This window comes from Ictalurus furcatus, chromosome 27 (genome assembly GCF_023375685.1).
Source record: "Ictalurus furcatus strain D&B chromosome 27, Billie_1.0, whole genome shotgun sequence".
Classification (NCBI taxonomy): Eukaryota; Metazoa; Chordata; class Actinopteri; order Siluriformes; family Ictaluridae; genus Ictalurus; species Ictalurus furcatus.
The window spans coordinates 17,507,420-17,534,919 of record NC_071281.1 but is presented as its reverse complement, the minus strand read 5'-3'; the positions used below and the strand labels follow the sequence as shown (position 1 = coordinate 17,534,919).

Here is a 27,500-nt window from a genome sequence, read left to right as displayed (position 1 = left end):
TGCATGTTCACTGAGAATATAATAATGAATTCTTGAGTAAAATATCACAACATAAGTTTCATGCAGTAATACTATAATTTATTATTATTATTAGTAGTAGTAGTAGTAATAGTATCAGCAGCAGTATTTAATTTATTATTTAAACCATATAAGAATTTCTTGGCATTATGTGTACCTGAAATCATTACATTCGCCTGATATAATAAGGGTTAATATGATACAATATCAATTTTGATGTGATGTTTGTGAAAACTAAACTAATACCACAAGACAAAAAACAAAAAATCGCCACTTGAGTGCTTACAATTTCCTCGGGGATGGTGTTCTAGCATTCAATATGGTCTCTACAACCTCACTTGCGAGACCAGAATCTATGAGCTGGTGCCCCTCAGGGGCCAGACCCACGGTTTCCATAGTTCTGGCTGAGGGTCTTAAATCAGCCCTCCAGCTTGAGACAAAATCTCCCAAGGAGTGCCGTCTAGCAGGGATATTATCTCTGAGAACCATATTCGAGCTGGCCAATAAGGTACTACTAGAAGCAGACATAGATGGTCTTGGCGAACTCTCGCCAGAACTTGTGGGAGCAGAGCAACTGGGGGAAAAGAGTACAGACGTGATCTCGGCCACGTGTGCACAATGGCGTCCAGCCCCAGTGGTGCTGGAGGACTGAGGGCGAACCTCAGCGGGCAGTATGTTGTCTCCTCTGAGGCGAACACACCCACTTCCTCTTGGCCGAACACATCCAGTTGTGGATGGAGCCTCCAATCCCTGGGCCTCAGCCCTTCCTCAACAGGATGTCTGCCCTCACATTGTACATTGCACTCACTGACAAAAACTTTCCCTCTGCCCAGAGAATAATTAGTTGCGCCTGCCTGAACAGGGGGCATGAACGTAATCACCCCTGGTGGTTGATATATGAGACCACCGCTGTATTCTCTGTCACAACTAACACATAGGCCTTGCCCCCCAACACTGACGTGGCCTCACATGGCTTGGATAGCAAAGTTGACCACCCTAAATTACCTGATGGAGAGAAGTATCTCGCAAGTGCCCCCTCCACCTTTGGCATAGCTCAACAGCCATGCCGTTCATTCCCGATGATGGCTGAATAATCCGACGTCATGGGGTTATAAATACAGCTAGTTTATGGTTTTCCCCAGAAGTGTGATATTTCATCATGCACTTCTGGAAAAAAATAGGTTTTCTGCGGTGTGAGGGAGATTTAATTAACTTTAAAACTATCTGTTCCTATACTTTTGCTGTATACTGTTGCTGTATACTGTATAAGTGTTAACACTGGAGACTCCTCCCAAAAACGCTAAGTAAATGTCTGTATTATCTGTAAATGTAAATATTAAACATAACATGTTTATTATTTGGTTTAGATTACGTCTAAGACCCTGTGAATTAAGAATAAAATGTTCAGTAAACAGTAACAGCGTGTTTTTAATCCTGACGAGTTCATTATTAAATGTTTATAAGCATTCATTTACGGTCCTGACTGCTAAGCTGTGATGTCATGCTAATAATTATGCATGGAAGGGTTTTTTGTTTTTGTGTTTTTGGTGCCATTTTGTGTCGGGTTTTTTTACGACCATTGGTGGCGCTGTTGCTCTTTCCTTGTTCTACAGCACTCCAAAATAACCCACTTTAAGATATTTGTTGAGAAAATAATGTGATGTGAATGTAAAAAATAAAAATTAAACCTTATATTAGTGTGTTGTTTTTTTAATGTCTGAAAGCCCTGTGAGCACATTCACACCAGTCTATCCTGGAGACATAAAATCCCCAACACCTGACAATATCCATGATATTGTGCATCATAATGCTAATATACAGTATTGTGAAATCAATGATATCGTTATATCACTCACCCTTATAATGAAGTGCTGCAGTGCAGTCCTGGGATGATGTAATATGTGTCTCTTTATAACTCCTGTACACTTAATACTGTATGTTTTTCATTCTGTGAATATAAACCGTGAAGCATGGCTTTCTGAACGATTGCACTGCTCATGTTCTTGTGTATTTATTGTATATTTATGTTCTGTTCTCTGATCTCCAGTACGCAGTGTCTACCCTCTGGTTTTAGGGAAAACCATGAACTCCGATAAGCACTTTATGGATCGTCTCAGATCCGAAGTGAAGCTACATGAAGTGGACTCGCAGAATGACTGTGATGTCCTCATTGCTTTCGTCCCGATTGTGTCTCGAGCTGGAACGGACATTCAAGCTGCTCTTGAAAGAATTCCCAGTAAACACACGCATTCATAAGGCTGCTTTCACATTTACCCATGTTTTTTCCTCAGCTGTAAGCATTTTCCAGAACATGTTTTTATGTAGTCCTACAGGAAAGCTGCCTTCTGTGTTTTTGGGAACCTAAATCTGCAAAAAGTTCAAATAAAAATGAAAAGTGACATCAAGCACATTTTTATCTGCCTGAACTGATCAGGTTGGTTAGTGAGTGAAAATGAGACGATTTACGATGGACTGAATAGAAAATATTTGATTGGCAGTGTTGCAGTGTATCATAAAAATGGTGTGTATTGTATGTGTGGGATGTTCAATGCAGTCAAGTTGCATAAAAACTCTAACTCTAACTTTTCGGCCTCCAAAGCTGTAGCGAAGACAAAACAACCCCCTGATCACCAGAGTTACACCAGTCTTTATTTCATCTTCATTACTGATCATAATAAATCTAATGTAGAATGCAAGTGTGAGACTAGCTAGGACTGCTAAAAGCGTTGTCACGGTTGCAGTGGGAGCATCGCAAGGGGCGACTTATTTTACATCAGCACATAAATGTTCAGGTCAGTACTTAAAATAAAAACAGGGCAAGTGTGAAAGCAGCCTTTATTGAAAACCTCTGTATATAATATATATTTAAATATGAATTATATATGTAATGTGAGCTCTCTCGCTCTCTCTCTCTCTCTCTCTCTCTCTCTCTCTCTCAGCAGAACATTCATACAAGCGCGTCGTTCTGGTGTCTCTCCACCACACATATGATCCTAATCACATCGCACCAGACAGCAGACACTCTGTTCACAGGAATGACGTGTTTGCTGTGGACTGTCTCTATCATGAAGACATGGGACTGCTGAACTCCCGAACCAATGATGAGGCACTGAAAAGAGTAATAAAGCATCTAGGAGGAGAAACACCATATAAGGTCTCTGAATGGAGCCTGTTGATTGTGAATAAAATGTTAAACATCTGCCGCACTACAGTCACTGACACCATGATACAGCCGTGATAAATGCTACAGCCAACGCATGCACCGTTATTTGTACATTTTTAAAGTGAACATATTTTATACGATTAATTTAAACATGCATGTTATCATATTTTGTTATAAGTAGTTTAAATATTTTTCTATATTTTGATCAGCCGGTGTGTCGTACAGGAAACTGGTGTGCTTGTGTGTAAACCAGCTAATTTCACTCTCTTCCCCTGCAGGCTGCGGACAAGACCGAACTGATTCCTTGGTTATGCGCCGTGCTGAGCATCTTTCTTTTTTACTTTGTTCTGCCAGAAGGGTACAGCTTCTTCACCTTCTTAATTTTGGAGATATCGCTGCTGATTATCATATCTGTGTCCCTGAGATACTACAGCCTTTACAAGTGGACTCTTTGGATTTTTATTGGTATAAACGCTGTCCTCATACTTGTTATTCAGAGTTCCACTAAGGAGTCTGTGCATGAGTTGAATGATGCCACTGAACACAGTCAAAACATGTGATACGGATAATATTGCTTTGCCTGATATCGTGGTATGTGGTTTAGAAAACTTGTTAATATTAAATAAACACTTCTCTGTTCAATAATAAACTATAGGCATGGGGGACAAAAATGTGTTCATTTGTGGTTTTGTTAAAAGTTAATAAGTTAAATTGGGGAGGGGGGGGGGAAGGTTCATTCAGGATTAATAGAAAGATTTGATTTAAGATTAAATTAAAAATAAACTAAAATTAAATGAAATAAATCAAATGAGTAAAATACACAGTACTGTGCAACAGTCTTAGGGACTCTGTTTGTTTAGCATAAATTTTGTTATAGATATTTATTTAATGAATTCTGCTTTATCGAGTCAGTACAGAAACGTTTTAGATCTCCAAACATTACTTATCCAAAAATATAATGTTGCAGAAAAATATTTACGTTAGAAGAGAAAGCAACGTATTACATAAGAGACCACTTTTCAGAGAAATAAACATAATGAAGGGTTTTGCATGCAAAGAAGAAGAAGAAGAAGAAGAAGAAGAAGCAAACATGACAGTCAAAGTCTCCAGAAAACGTCAGATTCTCCAAGTGATTAGTTTATGGCTCCAGATTAGACAATTTGACGTCAATGAGACGACTAAAACACAGTGCAGTTCTTTGGATGGCAGTGTGATCCATTTAATATCACTGACAACATTTCAGATCAGTGCAATCTCAAAGTGTGGCTTTATGTCTCAATGATTGGAAACCAGATGCAACTGGATCCAAGTTCAGGGCTTTTCAAATATTAGCAGATCTAATCCAAACCTGGGAACAAACCTCTACTCAGTATAGAAAATAAAAGTGCATGGAACAGTCAAAGATAATGGCAGAAAGTATCAAATGTAGCTTGTATGAGTGAATGAATGCCTTTTATGAACAGAAACAGAAACAGAAACCATTTTCTAATCTTCAGCTTACAGTCTGAAGTGTCGCATTGTCCATGGGTGATAAAGCCTGTGAGACACAAACAGTTTAACACAAGTACTGAGTGACTTTATTAGGGTTTATACTACATTATAATCCATCATCACACCAATAATCAATATCCACAAAAGAGACAGGTGATAAAATTGTATTATAAATGAAAGAAACAAGATATCAGGATTTCAAAGTAGACTTGGATTGCAGTGTAATCACAAGTGTGCCTTTGCTTAGAAGCTGAAACATGGAGAACCAAACGAAGCAAAACGACAAAAGGAACAACAATGTGTGGACAAGGGGTGTACTCAGGAGGAATGCTGAAAAACAAGAAAGTTCAGAAAGAACAAAACACCTCCTACCCAAGCATGCAGATCCAAGTGTCCACACCCAGGCTACACAAAACCAGCACACAGCACATTTGATAGGTTTCCGATCATGTGACCTTACCGGGAAAACAAAATCAAGATATTAAACGTATGACATTTGTTTAATTTTATCGTGTCAAGACCAGTATCTCTAAACTAGCAACGCCGTTATTTATAACCACAATAAACATAACCACGTCAGCGTCTGTACGCTGTTGAGAAAAAAAGAATACTTTAACTACACAAACTTGTAGATATTTTATTTAATAAATGTTTAAAATGGTACAAAATGAGAGATATGACAAATCTTTTCAGTTGCTCTCCTGTCTGAATGAAGAGATGAGTAAGTAAAGTAGATATGTGACCAAACACTCTGAACAAGTCGTCTGGGATGGAGATAATACCCGCAAATCAACACGTGTATGTATGAATTTGACACTTTCCTGCATTTATGAGGGATCGAGTGAACATTCGTGTATTCTTCAGGAGCGTATATCTTCTAAAAGGCATTTCAACCTAATGCAATTTTCCTTTTATTTTACTTAGCTTTATTTTATTTTACCTAATTAACATTAAGTTATTATTTAGCATGTAAACTGTATAAGTTGTTTGTTGTTGTTTTTTTAAATAGACTTCATAGACCATCAGAGAAATCCTCCAAACATGTTCTTCAGTTAAATATCTGCTACTCGTTAAATATACACACACATGTAGGTAAAGACACACACTTCTGAGTGGTGAGAGGCGGTCACTGAGGCCAATGTTCACAACGCTACAGGAATGAAGAACGAGTCTGGTACTGAGTACTTCACCCTGTCACTGGTCCACTAAGGCATTACAGTCCACTTTTCCTGACGTTTTCAGAAATAAAACTGAAATGACTGAAAAGTCTCACTGGCAAAACACAAGATCCCAAGAGTGCTGCTTGTATAAAGTGCATCATTTTATATTTTACTGGATAAAATATACAGTGATCAACTAAAAGAGAATATAAATCAACTTCAGGGTGATAACAGTGACTCCACAGTCGGTTTTATGCATTACACATTCATGTTCACACTGTAAACATTCTCTGCACTGAGGTATTTATAGACGCTTCATTTGTTCATTGTTTCCAAGAAACGCAGCCTGAGCCCTAAAAGTGAAAGTAAAAGTACCAGATAAAAAACAAGCTGTGATTTGCACTTTGTCCACCAACGAATTCAGTCCAGAGCGTGTAACTCGGCTGAGATCCCCCTTCAAAATGATCCAAGGTATGTGTTCTTGATAAAATCTTATTGCATGATATTATGTGATATTGTGCTGATCCTGTTGAACCATTTGCTCTGTGAATGCGACTTGAGAAATTGTAGCATTTGCATGTTTTCAGCCCATTCCATTAACCCTTTATTTCCATAGTTAATCATGTAAAAGCTGCTTCTTTTTTCCTGATGTACAGTCTTTCCAGCGATGATCAGATTTTTTGTCATGGTCCTTGGGAACACCGTGAATTCCCACAAGACCCTCATGGAGCGTCTGACAATTTCACAAAAACTTCGTGAAGTGAATTCGGTAAACGACAGTGATGTCATCATTGCTTTTGTCCCAATTGTGTCTCGAGCTGGAACTGACATTGGAGCTGCAATGGCCAAAATTCCTCGTAAGTACAAACAACTCTCTCTTCCTGTGTTCACTGTCAAAAAAATAAACCAACTGTAGTTTACTGTAAGAAATTACTTTAAAATCTTCATTTATAATTAGTATTATTTGAGTAATAAATGCATAATTGAATAATGTAAGTAGTGAAGTATTATTATTATTATTATTATTATTATTACTATCAAATATGACTAAGCTAAGGCTAAGCAAGTAAGCAAACTATTTATCTTTTTCCCAAACCGAGTATTAATCTCCTTAAACATTCAGGAGCCATCACTGGGTTCAGACGTACACTCTTCACTCTCATACACACCTCTCCTATTACTGCCACTGTACTTACTGAACCATTTATAGTAGTAAAGATTTAAATCACCTGGTATAACCCTCAAAAAAGTGTGTAAAGTAATTAACTCAGTGTCGTCTCCTCTCTCTCTCTCTCTCTCTCTCTCTCTCTCTCTCTCCCTCCCTCTCTCTCTCTCTCCCTCCCTCTCTCTCTCTCCCTCCCTCTCTCTCTCTCCCTCCCTCTCTCTCTCTCTCTCTCTCTCTCTCTCCATCTCTCTCTCTCCCTTTCCCTCTCTCTCCCCCTCCCTCTCTCTCTCCCTCTCCCCCCTCCCCCCTCTCTCTCCCTCCCTGTCTCTCTCTCTCTCCCCCTCCCCCTCCCCCTCTCTCTCCCTCTCCATCTCTCTCTCTCTCCCCCTCCCCCTCTCTCTCCCTCTCCATCTCTCTCTCTCTCCCCCCTCCCCCCCTCTCCCTCCCCCCATTTCTCTCTCCCCCTCCCCCTCCCCCTCTCTCTCCCTCTCCATCTCTCTCTCTCTCCCCCTCCCTCTCTGTCTCTCTCTCTCCCTCTCCATCTCTCTCTCTCTCTCCCTTTCCCTCTCTCCCTCTCTCTCTCTCTCTCTCTCTCTCTCTCTCTCTCTCCATCTCTCTCTCTCTCTCTCTCTCAGAGGGTAAGCCTGTTGTTCTCGTGGTGCTCCACCACACATATGATCCGGATTACATCGCTCCAGACAGCAGACTCTGTGTAAACACAGACAGAGTGTTTGCTGTAGATTGTCTCTATCATGAAGACCAAGGTCTGCTGAATTGCCTGCGCAATGACGACGCAATCAGAGCCGTGAAGAAGCACCTGAGACGCGACGACCACATTGAGGACGACTCCAGCTGTGCACGCTGTGTTGGGGTAAGAACGTTTTTTTCTTTCATAACAAAGTGTTTGATTATCCGGTGGTCATGCCTCAATAGATTTACAGTCTGCAGTGTGCTGTATCCCTCTAATAAACAATTTACAAATTTTCACTTTACAGTCTCAGTTAAATCTCTTTCATGGCCCGTTTTCCTGAGGTAGCAAAGTTACCTAATAATTAACCACATCTAATATAGAATGTTAATTACTTTAAGCCACACCCTCCCTCATTAAACAATTAATCTTCACCTGAAAATAATTCTACCCAGTTAGTTAGCTCAGGTTTATGTGGTTATGAGTCGGATAATATGTATAAAACGTGTGCTGTCATGGGAAAAGGATCAACAATAAGAGCACATCCCCAAGTGATTTGTTCCCGTTATACAACAGCATTTTGCCGACGATTAAAAAAAATTAAAGCTATTTTTGATGATTACATTGTATTTATTAAAGAACAGTATGCCATCCTTTTCATCCGTTTATAGTTCCTTTTACTATTCACGCTTACAAACTTATAGCCGCTATAATGAGTCATTCCCTACCAGGCTTTCTTTATTTTCTTAATGTAGACGTTAATAAGACACAGTTTGTCATGCACTACAGTTATAGATTAAAAAAAAAAAACACCTTCTGGCCAGTCAGAATTGAGAATTCCGTGCATCAAACACATTTGGGTTTATTTGGCTCGCTGTACAATCAATTTATGGGCTGAATTTTGTTCTTACAGGAAGTCCTACCTGCTAGCTCTGTTTCCTCTATTGCTCCAACGCTAGCAGACAAAAGTAAAGCAAGAGTAAAGTCAGTGTGACACTGTACAAAACGAAAGCGAGTAGATGATCTAATCTAATTCTTTCCTTTTGTTGATATTTCCCCCCACGCCCCTGCTGACTTCCGAAGTTCCAACTATGTATATCCGATGCAGAAACTGGGGGGCGATCCACCCTCGATATCCAAGGCATGGTACGTATCTGTTCTACTGTGTTAACCCTGGTACAGTTATAACGTCACGTTTACGGAGCTAATGTGTGTTTTAGTTAGCAGACTGAAGCAGGGTTTACCAAACTCAGCACTCCCAATCCACATGTTTACTCTCCCCCAGCTCTTAACACACATGAACCAGGTGTTAAGAACACATTAGCTGGCACGTCAGAGCTAAAACGTCCCTGTCAATCAGGTCTCCAAGTTGCACTATAAAATTTTTAGCAGTTTTAAAACGCAATGACAATCTCCTCTCTCATAACATTTTCCACTGTTGACATTACTGAACATGATTTTTTGCTACGCTAATGTGTCAGGATCATGAAAAAAAGACTAAAATAGCACGTATTCATTTACAGTGCTTTTATATATATATATATATATATATATATATATATATATATATATATATATATATATCATACAGTGGTGAATAAAATACTTAATAAGCTCGACATGTTACGGAGAAACCCCAAACCATGTACAGCTATGTTGTCTAGCTAATGAGCTAGTGTGCTGTTTAGTTAGCAAACTGAAACTCACCATGCAAGGACTCCCAGTCCATCTCTCAATACACCAGAACACCTGAACCCTGTATTAAATGACCTTGCTGGCTCGGCAACTGCTCATATTGCAGTTTAGTGAACTGCAATATGCTGAACAGAAAACACACAGGCTCTACCGCCACCTTCTGGTCAGAAACTACTCTGGTTTAAAATGATCTTTTCACTGTATTTTACATGTGAAGCGTGTTTTTATATAAAGGAAATATTTCCTCAGAGAATAATTTATCTGAGACATATTTGGTCTTATTTTTAATCTTTTTTTTTTTTTTGCAGGTGCGTCACACATGTATCAGGATATTGCTTGTTCTGGGCATTTTCCTGGCTATTGGTGTGGGTATTGGTGTGGGTTTTGGTGTGGGAATCGGTGCGGGTTTTGGAGTGGGTATTGTTGTGTTTTGTGTTGTAGTCATGCTTGTGATTGTTACCTGGGTTAAAAGCTTTCAAAACCGTTTACCATGAATGCAGACTTCAATACACTGGAACAGACATAGTATTAGCATCACATACATACATGCATAAATAAATAAATAAATAAACATTTAATGGATGTGTGAATGAGTATGTGATTGTGCCCTGCGATGAATTGGCACCCTGTCCAGGGTGTACCCCGCCTTGTGCCCGATGCTCCCTGGGCTTGGCTCCAGGTTCCCCGTGACCCTGAAGAAGGAGTAAGCGGTAGAAGATGGATGGATGGATGGATGGAAATATATATTTAGATATTTATAATCGGAGCGACTTTCTTCTGGCAAGCTCTGTAGACAGGATTACCATCTTCTATTAAGTTTCCCTCAGCATTTATATAAAATCCAAAATATGACCACACTTCGGATTTGGTCCTCGTGGAAGGTCGGATATTCCCCCGAGCGCCATCACTACCTTCCGCCATGTTCTCTAACTGAACTAAATGATCACAGCAAGCCCAGTGACAACTGTCCATCACTTTATAATCAAATATAAAACCTGTTTAAATGATTTCAGTGTGTGTATCAGTACTTTTTGTCCATTTTCAGCACAATTTAACAACACCGTGATAATACTGATAACCGTGGTAGCATTGCTCATGATAATCATGATATGAAATTTTCATACTTTTATATCTTTACCGCCTTTTGTGCAGAAATAATTCCTTTTGTTGGTGTATGATGGACAATTAAGTGGAATATGTTTTCTAACTCATGAACGTGTGCATATCAAATCTATACTGCGCTTCCATTTTAGTCCTGGCATTAATAATTGTAAAAGACCTCGATGTAAGAAATGTCACATGCAGCAGACATTTTTACACACTGTAACGTCTATCAGAGGATTTCGAAGTCTGCTCGGATGAAAGATAAAAACAGAAGGCAAGAAGGAAAACCCGAGGCAGATGAACCGGTAGTCCCACGAGTCTTTATAGAATGGTTCACACAATAATGTACACCATAGAAGACGTCATCTTAACGGGTCATGAACATTCAGTATTTAACATTAGGTGGCCGTTACAACACATGTTAATACACAAAGAGAGTACTTTAGACTTCTTTATATATCTTATATACATTGAGGAATTCTATTACGTCATGCTTAAAGGGTCAGTCGAGGATCAATGCTCTCTTGAGAATCCATTTAGAGAGACAGGAAGGCTGCTAAATTCACTTTCACTTTCACTCTGTCAGGCTCTCTGTTAAAGGGTCATGAAACCTCCCTCTTTCTACACAATAATCACAAGGACATTTTAATCCAGGGTGACACTCAGTGAGGTTAGGAGAGGTAACAAAGCTGTTCTGTAAACACATGGTGTAAAGCACATGCAGTCTTTAGCTGGAGGACATAAAGAAATATTTATCCAAGGCACTTAGGAATTGAATACATTATACTGTAAATCATTATATTATAGATATACATCTGACACAAGCTCTAGGATGAAACATCAAGCACTCTGAACTATGTTATTTTAATCATGAATTAAATCATTAATTAAGAGAATTTAAATAAGAGGAGTGGGGCAAGTACAATGCTCTTTGCAATACTTAACCCAGGGAACAATTATTGGGATGGCCCAGATCTACGCAAACGACCACCCACACCACCCAGAACAGCATCCACAACACCACTCACAAAAACACCCACACCACCACCCAAAAGACCACCCAAAAGACCACCTACACCACCACCCAAAAGCATATTGCAGTCGGCTAAACCGAGCCAGCAAGGACATTTAATACAGGGTTCAGGTGTTCTGGTGTATTGAGAGATGGACTGGGAGTCCTTGCATGGTGAGTTTCAGTTTGCTAACTAAACAGCACACTAGCTCATTAGCTAGACAACATAGCTGTACATGGTTTGGGCTTTCTCCGTAACATGTCGAGCTTATTTAGTATTTATTTTACTTCTTAAAGGTGAGAGAACAAAGGTTTATAGCTGCTAAAATGTAAGGGATAACCAGAACTAACTTGTTTAACGGATTACCGTCTTTTCACGGCATTAAACATGAATATAAATAGATAAACAGTGTCATGGCTCTTTTTTAAATAAATAAATAATTGTTGTTATCCGCGACTTGCTGTGGTGTAAACATGGCTGCCGTGGACTACAACACCCAGCCATCATGAACTCTGTAACGTTTGTGCACGTTTCATTTGTGGCCAAATTGTCACTTTAAATATGCTCTCTGTGAGTCTGTGCCTAAAGTTACACTCTTTTATCCATCATATTCTCTCTAATTCATTGTCTGCTCTACTTGCACTTTCTTTCTCTTGTCCATTAAGCTCAGGCTAACTCTTAAATAAAGGCACTATTATAATGCTATATTTTCCTAACCATGTCAAAGGGGTCACATTTAGGACTCTACGTCGTGGTTTCTGATCAGGTGGTCTTCTTCACAGCTCTGACTGCTTCATCATTGCGAAGGCATCTCAGCAGCCCCTGATCTTCATGAAAGGGGCAATCTACAGCAAACACATCCTTCCTGTTCACACAGCGTCTGCTGTCTGGAACAATTTCATCTAGATTAAATGTCTGGTGGAGCGCCACAAAAACGACAGTCTTACCCTCTGAGAGAGAGAGAGAGAGAGAGAGAGAGAGAGAGTAGTAAAAGTATTACAGAAAGGATATGAAAACCTGAAGTGTAAAAGGTGTGGAGCTAATGTCAAGGCTATGATTATATAATAATAATAATAATAATAATTTGTCTGCCCTTATGAGAGAGGCTTTTTAAGAACTGCTCTTTTAACATAACAAATAATGGTCATATTAATTACTATAATTAAAGTGAAAATCTCTTTACAGTAAAACAGAGGTTTGTACTTACCAGGAATCTTCTCCATTGCAGCTAAAATTGGGACAAAAGCAATGATGACATCACTGTGATTCATCGAATTCACGTCACGAAAATTGCTGCGACATTGTGAGATCCTCCAGAAAGGTCTTGTGGGACTCCATGGTGTTCCCAAGGACCATAACATAAAATCTAATTGCTGGAACACCAGGAAAAATAAACAGCATATAAATAAGAATGAGGATAAGGAATAAGAATGATGTTTAAGAGGTATATTATACTAATAATCAGTGACATAGTGGTGTGATGAAGTGGAGTTACTGAAACCATCCTGAAGTTAATTATGACAGCACGTCACCAGGTAACCTTAACGATTCATATCCTTCAAGACGTATCCGTCATTTCCTGTTTAATACTGTAGCAAGCAAAATGGCGGTTTTCTGGTTTGAACGATGACTTGTGATAATTCTCTAGGACCAATGATTAGTCCTCATTTTTCCTAGCTCCACCCATTTTGTCCCTGCTTGGTTCCCTCAATACCCTGCAAGAACACCTACCAAATTTAAGACGGGTATGTTACACTATGATATAACAAAATGTGGTATCAGAGACTTGTTACCATACCATGCAGGAGTGTCTGTGGGAACAGCCCTGACAGAGGCCTAAGTTGTGTCCCAAATGACATTCTATACACTACAGTATACGTTTATACAATGCACTATAGACTCTGCCGTCGAGTGTATGAATTTTAGAAGGGTAGGATCATCTCAGATGGCAGACTTTCGGTATTAGCATTAGCAAAATAGCCAAACAGATAATAAAAATGAATTGGTATATTTTACTGTTTATGTTAATGTTTCCTTTTCCCAACAAGACCTCGTCACCGTCTCCACAGGCAAATTTTGCTCACACAATTTCAAATCAGCTTAGTAAGTTATGGCTGCTGGCAATGTTATATGGCATCTTATTTTTTTTCCCCCGGTTCTTCATCTGAGCCCGATATAGCGCCTCCCCGTCCACTACGTAAGGAAAGCTGTGACCGTTGAGTGCATACATTGTCCATGATCCCACACTTCGTTTTTCGGCGGAATGAGTGCATCATCCGGGAACTTAACGTGCGCTTTGTTTTTTGGGGTTTTACAGTGTGACCACCATAATGAACTTTCCTTTACTCTCACACTATCCGTCGTTACCCAGATGACGACGGGTTCCCTTCGGAGTCTGGTTCCTCTCAAGGTTTCTTCCTCTTAGCATCTTATCAAAGCGCTATACAAATAAAATTGAATAGAATTGAATTTATGTTAGTCTGTGTAAGCATTGTCTTGCAAACTTGTCAGCTAGCTAACTAAATTAGCTAGCCAAATTTACATCAGGCTAAACAGAAATAGCTAGTGTGATTAGACTAGATGACAAAATTCAGTGACTGAGTGAGTGTGAGTGAGTAAACAGAAAGGGAGGCACAAAAAGTTCCTTTTTTTTATTTGCAAAAAAAAAAAAAAAACCAAAACAACACCATTATACTATATTCAAGAACAAATCAGGTGCAGAAAATAAAAACATAACAAATGAGTGAAATGCAGCAGAAGTCTGCTGGAGTTATGTGCACACTGTCGCCTATCGTGACATAAACAGAAAGAAATCAAATACACACACACACACACACATACACACACACACACACACACACACACACACACACACACACACACATTCATAGACTACACATAATCTTGAGGCCATTTCAATTCACCCACTGGGGTTAGGAAAGGAAACAAAGCTGTAAATGTAATTTAGTTTTTCTATTTCAAATCTATGTCTCATAAAGCAACAAATAACAGCTGTAGGCTAAAGAGAAAGATAATTAAACTAATCCGTTACTATAGTCTGTCATATAATAACACATATACAGATAGTTTCATATTAAACCCTACAAACACACAGTGTAAAGCACACGCAGTGCTAAACTATTCATCAAAAGTACTTCATAGTCATTATATTATAGATATACCTCTGACACAAGCGCTAGCATAACCCCTGGTGCACTCTGTATTCCAATTTTAAATCGTGAATTAACGCATTAATGAAGTGAGCTTAATTATAACTATAATCAGTAGGATGATCAGAAGGCAAACGAATACACCAATCAATATCCGAGTGAGATTCTTCGGTTCCTTCTGAAAAAAAAGAAAAGAAAAGAAATAAATTAAAAATTCTAATCCTAGAATGTCACACCAGAATTATTCTCTGTATTGCATTTGGTTAAAAAAATAAATAAAATCCTTTATACAAAATACAGTTTTATTATAAATTAGATTTAAATGAACACGTAGCAATTAATTTGAGTCTTTTTTTCACGATCCTGACATGCAGCATTAGCGTAGCTGTGTAAAAGAATCATGTTCAACAATGTAGACAGCGGAAAATGTTATTAGAGACAGAGATCGTCGTTTTAGCATTTTAAAACTGTTAAACATTTGTGTTAACAGGAGTGTTACACTGGCTTTAGTCTTGCTTTACTTAAGTCTGCTAGCTTAGCGTTAGCGGTTGGGATTTTCTGTTAGAATTATATTCAGATCCGAATAAGCCGTGATGTGATCGATACACTGGATTCTCAATTCTGACTGGTCGGGAGGTGTTTTGTAGTGCAGCTGCACATCACAGGTTGATATTTAGACTTAAACATGATCCTTTCCATAGTAACGGCTCATTCACGTGGACGTGGAAGGAGTCTCCAGTGTCAGCGCTTTGTAACAGTCGGATATAACTTTAAGTTTTTCAACATCTTCAGGACAGAGGAGTTTATGCTTTGTGGTTTTTCGTTAACATGACAAGCTGCGTCTTATTAATCCGAAGAGAAAGCGCGAGGGAACGCGAAGTGCTTTATTCATTATGTACAGTACAAAACAAATCAGAAGGAATGAACAACTTAAGAGCAATTCCTGAGTTGAGTGTGTGATGATTTAGTGTGAATTTTGACCAAATTTGGGGTGAGGGCGATGTTGTGATTATCTGCTAAGTTAAAAGTCATATACAATTTAAGTAAATTCTATATTAAAAGGCTTTATTTTCCTCACCAGGACACATAACCAGCAATCAAATATGGAGTCGTCCTCAATGTGGTCGTCGCATCTCAGGTGCTTCTTCACGGCTCTGATCGCGTCGTCATTGCGCAGGCATTTCAGCAGACCTTGGCGTTTATAATAGAGACAATCTACAGCAAACACTCTGTCTGTGTTTACACAGAGTCTGCTGTCCGGAGCGATGTAATTGTGATCATATGTGTGGTGGAGCACCACGAGAACAACAGGCTTACCCTCTGAGAGAGAGAGAGAGAGAGAGAGAGAGAGAGATACAAAGAGGACATGTGCTCTTCGGTTTTAACCCGACATACACACTGCCTTACTGAGCTCCAGAATTACACTATATTTTTGTACAAAATATAGAAATATGCTTTCATATATTGAGTTGTTGTTCCATGTAGCTCACGCATATCTGTGTGCTGTACACAGAGCAGGATATCTCTGCTGGGTCTCCAGAAATAATCATTTGATTTATTTTAAATATCTGTTACAACCTGCTGGGGGGGGGTGGGGGGTTGGAGTTTTTTTGTGCTGTGACATTTTGTGTGCAGGTCCGAACTCCCTCCCAGACTTTCCAGCCTGCCTTGCTCCCGCCCCCTTGATGACCTCACTGATTGGTGGCCATTTTTAAAGACTAAGACAGAGTGAGAATGTGTGGGAGGTTGCTTGGAGGTTGCTTGGAGGTTGCTTGGAGGTTGCTTGGAGGTTGCTTGGAGGTTGCTTGGAGATTGCTTGGAGATTGCTTGGAGATTGCTTGATTAGTGTGCTTGCCCTTGGGCTAACTCTGTATTTTGACTGCTGTTCTGGTTTTGAATTTTGACTTTTGACTCTTGACTCTGAGTTTGGTTATCCCTAAATCTGTCTTGTATTCTCTTCACTTGTATGTGTATATATATATATATATATGTATGTGTGTATATATATATATATATATATATATATATATATATATATGTGTGTATATGTGTATATATGTATATATGTGTATATATGTATATATGTGTATATATGTGTATATATATATATATGTATATATGTGTATATGTGTGTGTGTGTGTGTGTGTGTGTGTGTGTGTGTGTATGTATGTGTTCAATTGGTTCACTGGCTGTAGGGGTGTGGCTGCCATTTATTTTGGGAGAGGGTTCCTTTTGTCTCTGTTTCTTTGCTTAGGTAGTTAGCTAAGAATATTTGTATTTTCTTTTCTTTCCTTTTAGGTAAGCTAGCTACCTAATCATAGTTCTTTTGTTTATTATTTTGGCCTTGGCCCACCCTGAAGATACGCCTGTTCTGGTTAGTTTGTACAGTTATATGTATATATTGTGTGATATAATACACCACAACCTTTTTGAACCACCTTGTTTTGTTATTCCTGGCTCCCTCACTTACAATTTAAAGATCAATCGACTTGAATCCCGAGCTGGTTAGTCTGTGCGGCCCAACCTAGGCTGGGCAGTAACGTATCGTAAAAACTTGTACATTCGTTGCGTGTTCATGATTCTTATATGGTTGTTCTTCATCTTTATTAAAAGCAAATCTTTTCGGAAAATCTCACTACATGAGCGTGTGCGCTAGCTTTATAGTAGATTCTGATAGCGTGTCCAGCAAAAACGTTTCTGATCTTTTGTAGAAAACAAGAAACAAACGTGAAGTAAATCTGATAAAATGGATGGCCATTGTTGTCAACTGTGCACTAAATAACAGTTTCATAAATAGTTTGCTTACTTGCTTAGCCTACTCTGTCATATTTGATAGAAGATCGAATGTTTTTCAGGAGTTACATATTTGTGAAAGTTTATTTTTAAAATATATATTATGATATATATTATATAAAAGATATGTTCTATTGTTATAATGTGAGGTTTCTTTCAGTGTTTCATGGCACAGTGGCATATTAACATTAAAAAAAAAACAACAAAAACACAGCAACAACCTTCCAGTATAAACCACACCCACTTATGGTTATCCTTATGAGAAAGGATTTGTGAGTATAGTGCTTTAAAATGTAGTAATAATAATAATAATTCTTTACTACTTATATTATTCAATTATGCATTTATTACTCAAATAATACTAATTATAAATGAAGATTTTAAAGTAATTTCTTACAGTAAACTACAGTTGGTTTATTTTTTTGACTGTGAACACAGGAAGAGAGAGTTGTTTGTACTTACGAGGAATTTTGGCCATTGCAGCTTCAATGTCAGTTCCAGCTCGAGACACAACTGGGACAAAAGCAATGATGACATCACAGTCATTCACCGAATTCACTTCACGAAGTTTTGGCGAAATTGTCAGACAGTCCATGAAGGTCTTGTGGGACTTCTTGGTCTTCCCAAGGACCTTGGCAAAAACTCTGATCGTTTCTGGAAAGACTGTACATCAGGAAAAAAGAAGCAGCTTTTACATGATTAACTATGGAAATAAAGGGTTAATGGAATGGGCTGAAAACATGCAAATGCTACAATTTCTCAAGTCGCATTCACAGAGCAAATGGTTCAACAGGATCAGCACAATATCACATAATATCATGCAATAAGATTTTATCAAGAACACATACCTTGGGTCATTTTGAAGGGGGATCTCAGCCGAGTTACACGCTCTGGACTGAATTCGTTGGTGGACAAAGTGCAAACCACAGGTTGTTTATTTCCTGGTACATTTACTTTCACTCTTCGGGCTCAGGCTGCGAAACCATTAGCAAATTAATTGTCTATAATTACACCAGCGCAGAGAATGTTAAGAGCCTCCACCTCCTGCCTGGAAAGTGTGTACAGTGTGAACATGAATGAGTAAGGTGTAAAACCGACTGTGGCGTGTGCTGTCAACTTACATTTATTTAATTTATACATCTGAGCAGTTGCTCAAGGGCCCAACAGGTAGTTTGGTAGTGCTGAGGTTTGACTCACCAACACCTTCACCGCTGAGCTACCACTGCCCATGTTTAAATACAGTACATTAATGGTTATCATAAACCATGATAAACTTTACAAACATTAAGCATAGAAATATATTAACAATTATAAATTTTAAGACGCCTTCTTCTTCTTCTTCTTCAGTACATCAGTTGAACCCGTCTGCAGGTGTCTGTCATCTGTCATTGTAGATCATTGCAGCAGTATTATCTCCATCCCAGATGATTTGTTCAGTGTGTTTGGTCACATATCTACTTTACTTACTCATCTCTTCATTCAGACAGGAGAGCAACTGAAAAGATTGGTCATATCTCTCATTTTGGACCATTTTAAATATTTATTAAATAAAATATCTACAAGTTTGTGTAGTTAAAGTATTCTTTTTTTCTCAACAGCGTACAGACGCTGACGTGGTTATGTTTATTGTGGTTATAAATAACGGTGTTGCTAGTTTAGAGATACTGGTCTTGACACGATAAAATTAAACAAATGTCATACGTTTAATATCTCGATTTTTGTTTTCCCGGTAAGGTCACATGATCGGAAACTGCTGTGTTGGTGGCGTGTAGCCTGGGTGTGGACACTTGGATCTGCATGCTTGGGTAGGAGGTGTTTTGTTCTTTCTGAACTTTCTTGTTTTTCAGCATTCCTCCATAAGTCTTGCCCTGATTACACCCCTTGACAATCGTCCACACATTCTTGCTCCTTTTGTTGTTTTGTTGAGCATCTTGGAGAATCTGACTTCTTCTGGAGCCTGTCACGTTTGCTTCTTCTGCTTTTTCGCATGCAAAACCCAGCCGCCTTCATTATGTTTATTTCTCTGAAAAGTGGTCTCTTATGTAATACGTTGCTTTCTCTTCTAACGTAAATATTTTTCTGCAACATTATATTTTTGGATAAGTAATGTTTGGAGATCTAAAACGTTTCTGTACTGACTCGATAAAGCAGAATTCATTAAATAAATATCTATAACAAAATTTATGCTAAACAAACAGAGTCCCTAAGACTGTTGCACAGTACTGTGTATTTTACTCATTTGATTCATTTCATTTAATTTTAGTTTATTTTTAATTTAATCTTAAATCAAATCTTTCTATTAATCCTGAATGAACCTTCCCCCCCCCAAATTTAACTTATTAACTTTTAACAAAACCACAAATGAACACATTTTTGTCCCCCATGCCTATAGTTTATTATTGAACAGAGAAGTGTTTATTTAATATTAACAAGTTTTCTAAACCACATACCACAATATCAGGCAAAGCAATATTATCCGTATCACATGTTTTGACTGTGTTCAGTGGCATCATTCAACTCATGCACAGACTCCTTAGTGGAACTCTGAATAACAAGTATGAGGACAGCGTTTATACCAATAAAAATCCAAAGAGTCCACTTGTAAAGGCTGTAGTATCTCAGGGACACAGATATGATAATCAGCAGCGATATCTCCAAAATTAAGAAGGTGAAGAAGCTGTACCCTTCTGGCAGAACAAAGTAAAAAAGAAAGATGCTCAGCACGGCGCATAACCAATGAATCAGTTCGGTCTTGTCCGCACCCTGCAGGGGAAGAGAGTGAAATTAGCTGGTTTACACACAAGCACACCAGTTTCCTGTACGACACACCGGCTGATCAAAATATAGAAAAATATTTAAACTACTTATAACAAAATATGATAACATGCATGTTTAAATTAATCGTATAAAATATGTTCACTTTAAAAATGTACAAATAACGGTGCATGCGTTGGCTGTAGCATTTATCACGGCTGTATCATGGTGTGAGTGACTGTAGTGCGGCAGATGTTTAACATTTTATTCACAATCAACAGGCTCCATTCAGAGACCTTATATGGTGTTTCTCCTCCTAGATGCTTTATTACTCTTTTCAGTGCCTCATCATTGGTTCGAGAGTTCAGCAGTCCCATGTCTTCATGATAGAGACAGTCCACAGCAAACACGTCATTCCTGTGAACAGAGTGTCTGCTGTCTGGTGCGATGTGATTAGGATCATATGTGTGGTGGAGAGACACCAGAACGACGCGCTTGTATGAATGTTCTGCTGAGAGAGAGAGAGAGAGAGAGAGAGAGAGAGAGAGCGAGAGAGCTCACATAACATGTATAATTCATATTTAAATATATATTATATACAGAGGTTTTCAATAAAGGCTGCTTTCACACTTGCCCTGTTTTTATTTTAAGTACTGACCTGAACATTTTTGTGCTGATGTAAAATAAGTCGCCCCTTGCGATGCTCCCACTGCAACCATGACAACGCTTTTAGCAGTCCTAGCTAGTCTCACACTTGCATTCTACATTAGATTTATTATGATCAGTAATGAAGATGAAATAAAGATTGGCGTAACTCTGGTGATCAGGGGGTTGTTTTGTCTTCGCTACAGCTTTGTACAGCTTTTTTTTTCCGGCAGAGGCCGAAAAGTTAGAGTTAGAGTTTTTATGCAACTTGACTGCATTGAACATCCCAAACATACAATACACACCGTTTTTATGATACACTGCAACACTGCCAATCAAATATTTTCTATTCAGTCCGTCGTAAATCGTCTCATTTTCACTCACTAACCAACCTGATCAGTTCAGGCAGGTAAAAATGTGCTTGATGTCACTTTTCATTTTTATTTGAACTTTTTGCAGATTTAGGTTCCCAAAAACACAGAAGGCAGCTTTCCTGTAGGACTACATAAAAACGTGTTCTGGAAAATGTGTGCTTACAGCTGAGGAAAAAACAGCGTCAAATGTGAAAGCAGCCTTATGAATGCGTGTGTTTACTGGGAATTCTTTCAAGAGCAGCTTGAATGTCCGTTCCAGCTCGAGACACAATCGGGACGAAAGCAATGAGGACATCACAGTCATTCTGCGAGTCCACTTCATGTAGCTTCACTTCGGATCTGAGACGATCCATAAAGTGCTTATCGGAGTTCATGGTTTTCCCAAAAACCAAAGGGTAGACACTGCGTACTGGAGATCAGAGAACAGAACATAAATATACAATAAATACACAAGAACATGAGCAGTGCAATCGTTCAGAAAGCCATGCTTCACGGTTTATATTCACAGAATGAAAAACATACAGTATTAAGTGTACAGAAGTTATAAAGACACACATATTACATCATCCCAGGACTGCACTGCAGCACTTCATTATAAGGGTGAGTGATATAACGATATCATTGATTTCACAATACTGTATATTAGCATTATGATGCACAATATCATGGATATTGTCAGGTGTTGGGGATTTTATGTCTCCAGGATAGACTGGTGTGAATGTGCTCACAGGGCTTTCAGACATTAAAAAAAAACAACACACTAATATAAGGTTTAATTTTAATTTTTTGCATTCACATCACATTATTTTCTCAACAAATATCTTAAAGTGGGTTATTTTGGAGTGCTGTAGAACAAGGAAAGAGCAACAGCGCCACCAATGGTCGTAAAAAAAACCGACACAAAATGGCACCAAAAACGCAAAAACAAAAAACCCTTCCATGCATAATTATTAGCATGACATCACAGCTTAGCAGTCAGGACCGTAAATGAATGCTTATAAACATTTAATAATGAACTCGTCAGGATTAAAAACACTTTGTTACTGTTTACTGATCATGTACAGATTATTCATTTTCTTTCACTGACTACAGTAATGCCACATGCAAACATTCAGAGGCTACACGAGCACAGCGAAACAAATGCATCATCATCAGCCATGCAGAAGCGTTTATTAGTTAAGAACACATACCGGGAAGCATTTTGAAGTCAAATGAAAGCCCAGGTTTGTCGTGTGATCTGTCGAGGATCAGTTTAGGTGCAGAGAGACAGGAAGACTGATAAATTCACTTTCACTTTCGCTCTGTCAGGACATCTGTTAAGTCATGCATTTACAGGAAAGCAAATTTCAAATTCCTGTAAGAAGCCCCTCTGTGTGTGTGTGTGTGTGTGTGTGTGTGTGTAAACACTCTGTCTCGTGCTGTTGCAGAAAAAATAATCACTGACAGGGTGGTGTGATGGTGTGTGTGTTCCTGTTGATCATTTTCCTATAACAGCATGTCCGGAAGTGATTGATTCATCTTATACCACAACAATTTACCACAATTCATGTTTTAATGCATTGAAGGATAAAAATGCTTTTTTAAAAAAATTATTATTATTTTTATTTTACTTTTATCCATTTAATGTTACATTTAATATCGTGTAATGTCTGTAAAGACAAATGGAACTGAAGTAGAATGTAAAGTCTTAAAAGTGATTACGTGAAAATGCGTAAAAATGTGCAGCCATGTTTTAAAATCTCCGAGCACAGCAACCGTTTCTTTAAACTGTCAGTAACCGATCTGTTAATACAGAGACACAGAAAACAGAAGATTTAACCAAGTGTGTGTGTTTACTTTCTCGGTTTCGTATTCTAAAACAGATCTCACGTCTCACGTTTGTTCAGTTGTTGTTGTTGTTTTTCATGTGCATGCTTGGACATTGTGTATAGCTTTATTTTAATCATAATATTTAACATCTAGTAAATAAAAATGAACATGCTTTAAAATGATACATTTTAGAATTATTTTATTTAATTTTATTTAATTTCAGCAGCATTGTCTAAACAACTTCATTAGGCATGTGGAAAGCATTTTGAAGTCAAATTAAAGCCCAGGATTGTTGTGTACACTGTCGAGGATCGGTGTGAGACAGGTGGAGAGAGACAGGATGACTGCTAAATGTTCTCTGACTCTGTTAAATCGTGCATTTGTAGGAACCCTAAAGTGTAAGCCTGAATTTACAGCTGTTACAGCTGTTACAGTCCTCTAATCCTGAATATGAGGTGAAAGTACAATACGTGGTGTAGATTAACGTTTTGCCTTAATTCACCTCTTCTCCTAAAGGTGAGTTAGAACAATGTTATCACTGTATATGATGAAATAAAGCTTGCAGTACAGTGACATTTTCACTGCAGCGCTCAGTGACAGTTAAACTTTCACAAGCTTCGATATTTAACCGATACCAGGACGTGCACTGCTGTCATGCACTGTTTAGATTATGTGCACGATGTTACATAAGCATTGCATTTTATATGGTTACTAGTCTGCTTTATATCGAGCTTATTGTAAGAGATACTGCTGCAGTGCCTCCACCATGTCTTGTTGAAATGGGAGTGATTATAGATCCTTATACCACATCGGCATTGGATTTTCAAATCTGGCTTTTTTTTAAATCTAAACCAAATAATAAACATGTTATGTTTAATATAGTAATAATAAACAGACATTTACTTAGCGTTTTTGGGAGGAGTCTCCAGTGTTAACACTTATACAGTATACAGCAACAGTATACAGCAAAAGTATAGGAACAGATAGTTTTAAAGTTAATTAAAGTAAATAACACTTCATATTTAGTTGCATATCCCTTGCTTGCAATAACTGCATCAAACTTGTTTGGTGGTGTGTGGATGTGGGGTGGGGGTGGGGGGGTGTGGGGGGGGGGGTTTGGCCATCATGAACGGCACTGTTGAGCTATGCCAAAGGTGGAGGGGGCACTTGCGAGATACTTCTCTCCATCAGGTAATTTAGGGTGGTCAACTTTGCTATCCAAGCCATGTGAGGCCACGTCAGTGTTGGGGGGCAAGGCCTATGTGTTAGTTATGACAGACAATACAGCGGTGGTCTCATATATCAACCACCAGGGGTGATTACGTTCATGCCCCCTGTTCAGGCAGGCGCAACTAATTATTCTCTGGGCAGAGGGAAAGTTTTTGTCAGTGAGTGCAATGTACAATGTGAGGGCAGACATCCTGTTGAGGAAGGGCTGAGGCCCAGGGATTGGAGGCTCCATCCACAACTGGATGTGTTCGGCCAAGCGGAAGTGGATGTGTTCGCCTCAGAGGAGACAACATACTGCCCGCTGAGGTTCGCCCTCAGTCCTCCAGCACCACTGGGGCTGGACGCCATTGTGCACACGTGGCCGAGATCACGTCTGTACTCTTTTCCCCCAGTTGCTCTGCTCCCACAAGTTCTGGCGAGAGTTCGCCAAGACCGTCTATGTCTGCTGCTAGTAGTACCTTATTGGCCAGCTCGAATATGGTTCTCGGAGATAATATCCCTGCTAGACGGCACTCCTTGGGAGATTTTGTCTCAAGCTGGAGGGCTGATTTAAGACCCTCAGCCAGAACTATGGAAACCGTGGGTCTGGCCCCTGAGGGGCACCAGCTCATAGATTCTGGTCTCGCAAGTGAGGTTGTAGAGACCATATTGAATGCTAGAACACCATCCCCGAGGAAATTGTAAGCACTCAAGTGGCGATTTTTTGTTTTTTGTCTTGTGGTATTAGTTTAGTTTTCACAAACATCACATCAAAATTGATATTGTATCATATTAACCCTTATTATATCAGGCAAATGTAATGATTTCAGGTACACATAATGCCAAGAAATTCTTATATGGTTTAAATAATAAATTAAATACTGCTGCTGATACTATTACTACTACTACTATTAATAATAATTAATACTTATTTATACTTATTAATTATTACTAGTAATAATAAATTATAGTATTACTGCATGAAACTTATGTTGTGATATTTTACTCAAGAATTCATTATTATATTCTCAGTGAACATGCACAGCCATATAAAGGTTTTTATTTTTTATTTTATTTGTTTTATTTTCACAAACATCACATTACCTTTTAGCATAAGCGTATGAGAATTTTATTGATTAGAAACAAACATTCATGAAGTCTTTACACGCAGATTCAGTCTTGTTATATTCTGTTACATTCTTGTCAGTCTTCATTTCCGATTTTAATGTTCTGTGCATTTAATCAGCATTAAATATAGAAACTACAAAATATAGTGGAGTAACATTAAATATAGTGGAGGTAATCTTAAACTTATGAACAATTACAAGGTAATATCAAGTCATACTATTTTTGCGTAAGCAATTCTTCATTTACTACACCCTAACAGTGGTTCAACCTAGAACCCTCTCAGAAACAGAAAATCTCTGTTGTAAGGCTCTACATGAAACCTTTATTAATCAAAGAATCCTTTATATGTATATAAAGTATATGTTAGGATGATTGCATAATGATTGATGTCAAAATACTCACAACAGGTTTGAAAGGAAAAGTTCTAACTGTAATGAAAATGAAGCTGATTCAAAAGAATTGATGAAATTTTAAAAAGTATTTAGAAGAAAGATTGGTGTTTATTTTATGTTTGTTGTGCAGTTATAGTTAGATTACGTTGCTATTTCGTTGCCATTATGTCAGGCTGCTGTATAATTAGAGTTATATTAGGCTGCTGTTTATTCGCCAGTATGTTAAGTTAATGTTTATTACCATTATATTAAACTGCTATATAGTCACAGTTACAGTCCCCCTCCAAAAATATTGGGACGGCAAGGCCAATTAAATTGTTTTCACTGTAGAGTGAAGACATTTGGTTTTGAGATTAAAAGAGGAATATGAGAAGAGAGTTTAGAATTTCAGCTTTTATTTCCTGGTATTTATATACAGATACAGAACATAGCACATTTTGTATCACACCACCCAATTTGTAAGGGAGCAAAAACATTGGAACATGTGACTGACGGGTGTTTCTTGTTACCCAGGCGTGTCCTGTTAGATCGACTGTTTAAACAATAAATAGCTCTGAACATCTACTCTTCAGTTTCACCTGTGAAGACTGAATATGTTGTTATAAAGGATAAGCCAACATGAAGATCGGAGAGCTGTCTAGGGGAGAAAAGCGAGCCATTTTGAAGCTGGGAAAGAGGGAAAATCAATCAAAGCCTTTGCAGAAACATTGGATAAAGCCAATACAACAATTTGGAATGTCATGAAAATGAAAGAAACCGCTGGTGTACTGAGGAACAGACACCGAACGGGTCAGTCAAGGAAAACAACAGCAGGTGATGACAGAGAGCTGTGAAGAAAAACCCAACAACAACTGTCAGTGACATCACCAACAAGCTCCACAGGGCAGAATTGAAGGCATCACAATCCACCGTTTGAAGAAGTCTTCGAGAGCAGACATATCGAGGCCGTACCACAAGATGCAAACCACTCATCAGCAGTACGAGTCAGAAAGTCAAATTGGAATTGGCAAAGAAATACAGAGATGATCCACAAAAGTTCTGGAACAAGATGAACCTCTACCAAAGTGATGGAAAGTCCAAAGTGTGGAGAAAGAAAGGATCTGCTCATGATCCAGAAAATACAAGCTGATCTGTGGAACATGGTGGAGGTAGTGTCATGGCTTGGGCTTGCAGGGATGCTTCTGGAACATTCTCACTAATCTTTATTGATGATGAACTCATGATGGAGCAGCAGAATGAATTCAGAAGTCTACAGGAACATTCTGTCTGCAGATTTACAGAGAAATGCCTCCAAATGAATCAGAGGAACTTCATCATGCAGCAAGACAACGATCCAAAACACACTTCCACCTCAACACAGGACTTCATCAGGGGGAAAGTGGAAGGTTTTAGACTGGACAAGTCCATCACCAGACCTTCACCCAACTGATCAGCATCTCACCTCCTGAAGAGGAGACTGAAGGGAGAAACCTCCCGAAACACACAACTACTGAACGAAGCTGCAGTAAAAACCTGGAAAAGCAACACAAGTGTCAGTGAGTCACAGGATTGATGCAGTTTGATGAGTTTTTGCAAGCAAGGGACACGCAGCCAAATGTTAAGTGTTATTTACTTTCATTTACTTCAAGACTTATCTGTTCCTATACTTTTGCTCACCTACAAAGTGGGTGGTCTGATACAAAAGGTTGTATGTGTTATGTTTAACACGTCTAGATGTAAACACCAGGA

General features: G+C 38.6%; 3 protein-coding genes and 1 long non-coding RNA gene across 8 annotated transcripts; 2 read left to right on the top strand and 2 right to left on the bottom strand.

Annotated features, from left to right (window-relative positions):
• The first annotated feature begins 1,890 nt into the window (after nucleotides 1–1,890).
• LOC128603096 (uncharacterized) lies at nucleotides 1,891–4,205 on the top strand. 2 transcript variants are annotated; one of them, XM_053617314.1, is made up of 3 exons: nucleotides 1,891–2,254; nucleotides 2,958–3,172; nucleotides 3,460–4,205. In XM_053617314.1, exons 1-3 carry the CDS (start codon nucleotides 2,101–2,103, stop codon nucleotides 3,739–3,741), a joined length of 651 nt encoding a protein of 216 aa, XP_053473289.1. In that variant the 5' UTR covers nucleotides 1,891–2,100; the 3' UTR covers nucleotides 3,742–4,205. The 2 variants fall into 2 exon arrangements, with proteins under 2 accessions (XP_053473289.1, XP_053473290.1); XM_053617315.1 differs by having other exon boundaries at nucleotides 1,892–2,254; nucleotides 2,961–3,172; nucleotides 3,460–4,203.
• A 170-nt stretch (nucleotides 4,206–4,375) lies between these two features.
• Nucleotides 4,376–5,590, bottom strand: LOC128603097 (uncharacterized). Its single transcript, XR_008384965.1, has 2 exons — nucleotides 5,045–5,590; nucleotides 4,376–4,718 (listed from the first exon to the last, which is right to left on the bottom strand). It is a non-coding gene; the product is annotated as an uncharacterized LOC128603097 (long non-coding RNA).
• Nucleotides 5,591–5,761: 171 nt separating this feature from the next.
• LOC128603095 (uncharacterized) lies at nucleotides 5,762–10,387 on the top strand. Of its 3 annotated transcripts, none has more exons than XM_053617312.1 (5): nucleotides 5,762–6,303; nucleotides 6,498–6,689; nucleotides 7,633–7,868; nucleotides 8,769–8,831; nucleotides 9,689–10,387. In XM_053617312.1, the coding sequence occupies exons 1-5, from the start codon at nucleotides 6,294–6,296 to the stop codon at nucleotides 9,872–9,874; spliced, it is 687 nt and encodes a 228-aa protein (XP_053473287.1). In that variant the 5' UTR covers nucleotides 5,762–6,293; the 3' UTR covers nucleotides 9,875–10,387. The 3 variants fall into 3 exon arrangements, with proteins under 3 accessions (XP_053473287.1, XP_053473288.1, XP_053473285.1); XM_053617310.1 differs by having other exon boundaries at nucleotides 5,765–6,303; nucleotides 6,489–6,689; XM_053617313.1 differs by lacking the exon at nucleotides 8,769–8,831 and having other exon boundaries at nucleotides 6,489–6,689.
• Nucleotides 10,388–19,837: 9,450 nt separating this feature from the next.
• Nucleotides 19,838–23,015, bottom strand: LOC128602939 (uncharacterized). 2 transcript variants are annotated; one of them, XM_053617084.1, is made up of 4 exons: nucleotides 22,425–23,015; nucleotides 21,455–21,643; nucleotides 20,512–20,726; nucleotides 19,838–20,224 (listed from the first exon to the last, which is right to left on the bottom strand). In XM_053617084.1, the coding sequence occupies exons 1-4, from the start codon at nucleotides 22,432–22,434 to the stop codon at nucleotides 19,943–19,945; spliced, it is 696 nt and encodes a 231-aa protein (XP_053473059.1). In that variant the 5' UTR covers nucleotides 22,435–23,015; the 3' UTR covers nucleotides 19,838–19,942. The 2 variants fall into 2 exon arrangements, with proteins under 2 accessions (XP_053473059.1, XP_053473060.1); XM_053617085.1 differs by having other exon boundaries at nucleotides 20,512–20,723; nucleotides 22,425–23,013.
• Between the last annotated feature and the right edge of the window lie 4,485 nt (nucleotides 23,016–27,500).

Coding starts and splice junctions, on each gene's coding strand:
- LOC128603096 (XM_053617314.1), top strand. CDS start 2,101: ATGAACTCCGATAAGCACTTTATGGATCGTCTCAGATCCGAAGTGAAG. Junction 2,255..2,957: donor TGCTCTTGAAAGAATTCCCA/GTAAACACACGC, acceptor TCTCTCTCTCAG/CAGAACATTCATACAAGCGC. Junction 3,173..3,459: donor GAGGAGAAACACCATATAAG/GTCTCTGAATGG, acceptor CTTCCCCTGCAG/GCTGCGGACAAGACCGAACT.
- LOC128603095 (XM_053617310.1), top strand. Junction 7,869..8,768: donor GCTGTGCACGCTGTGTTGGG/GTAAGAACGTTT, acceptor TGACTTCCGAAG/TTCCAACTATGTATATCCGA. Junction 8,832..9,688: donor CCCTCGATATCCAAGGCATG/GTACGTATCTGT, acceptor TTTTTTTTGCAG/GTGCGTCACACATGTATCAG.
- LOC128602939 (XM_053617084.1), bottom strand. Junction 20,727..21,454: donor TGCTCTTGAAAGAATTCCCA/GTAAACACACGC, acceptor TCTCTCTCTCAG/CAGAACATTCATACAAGCGC. Junction 20,225..20,511: donor GAGGAGAAACACCATATAAG/GTCTCTGAATGG, acceptor CTTCCCCTGCAG/GGTGCGGACAAGACCGAACT.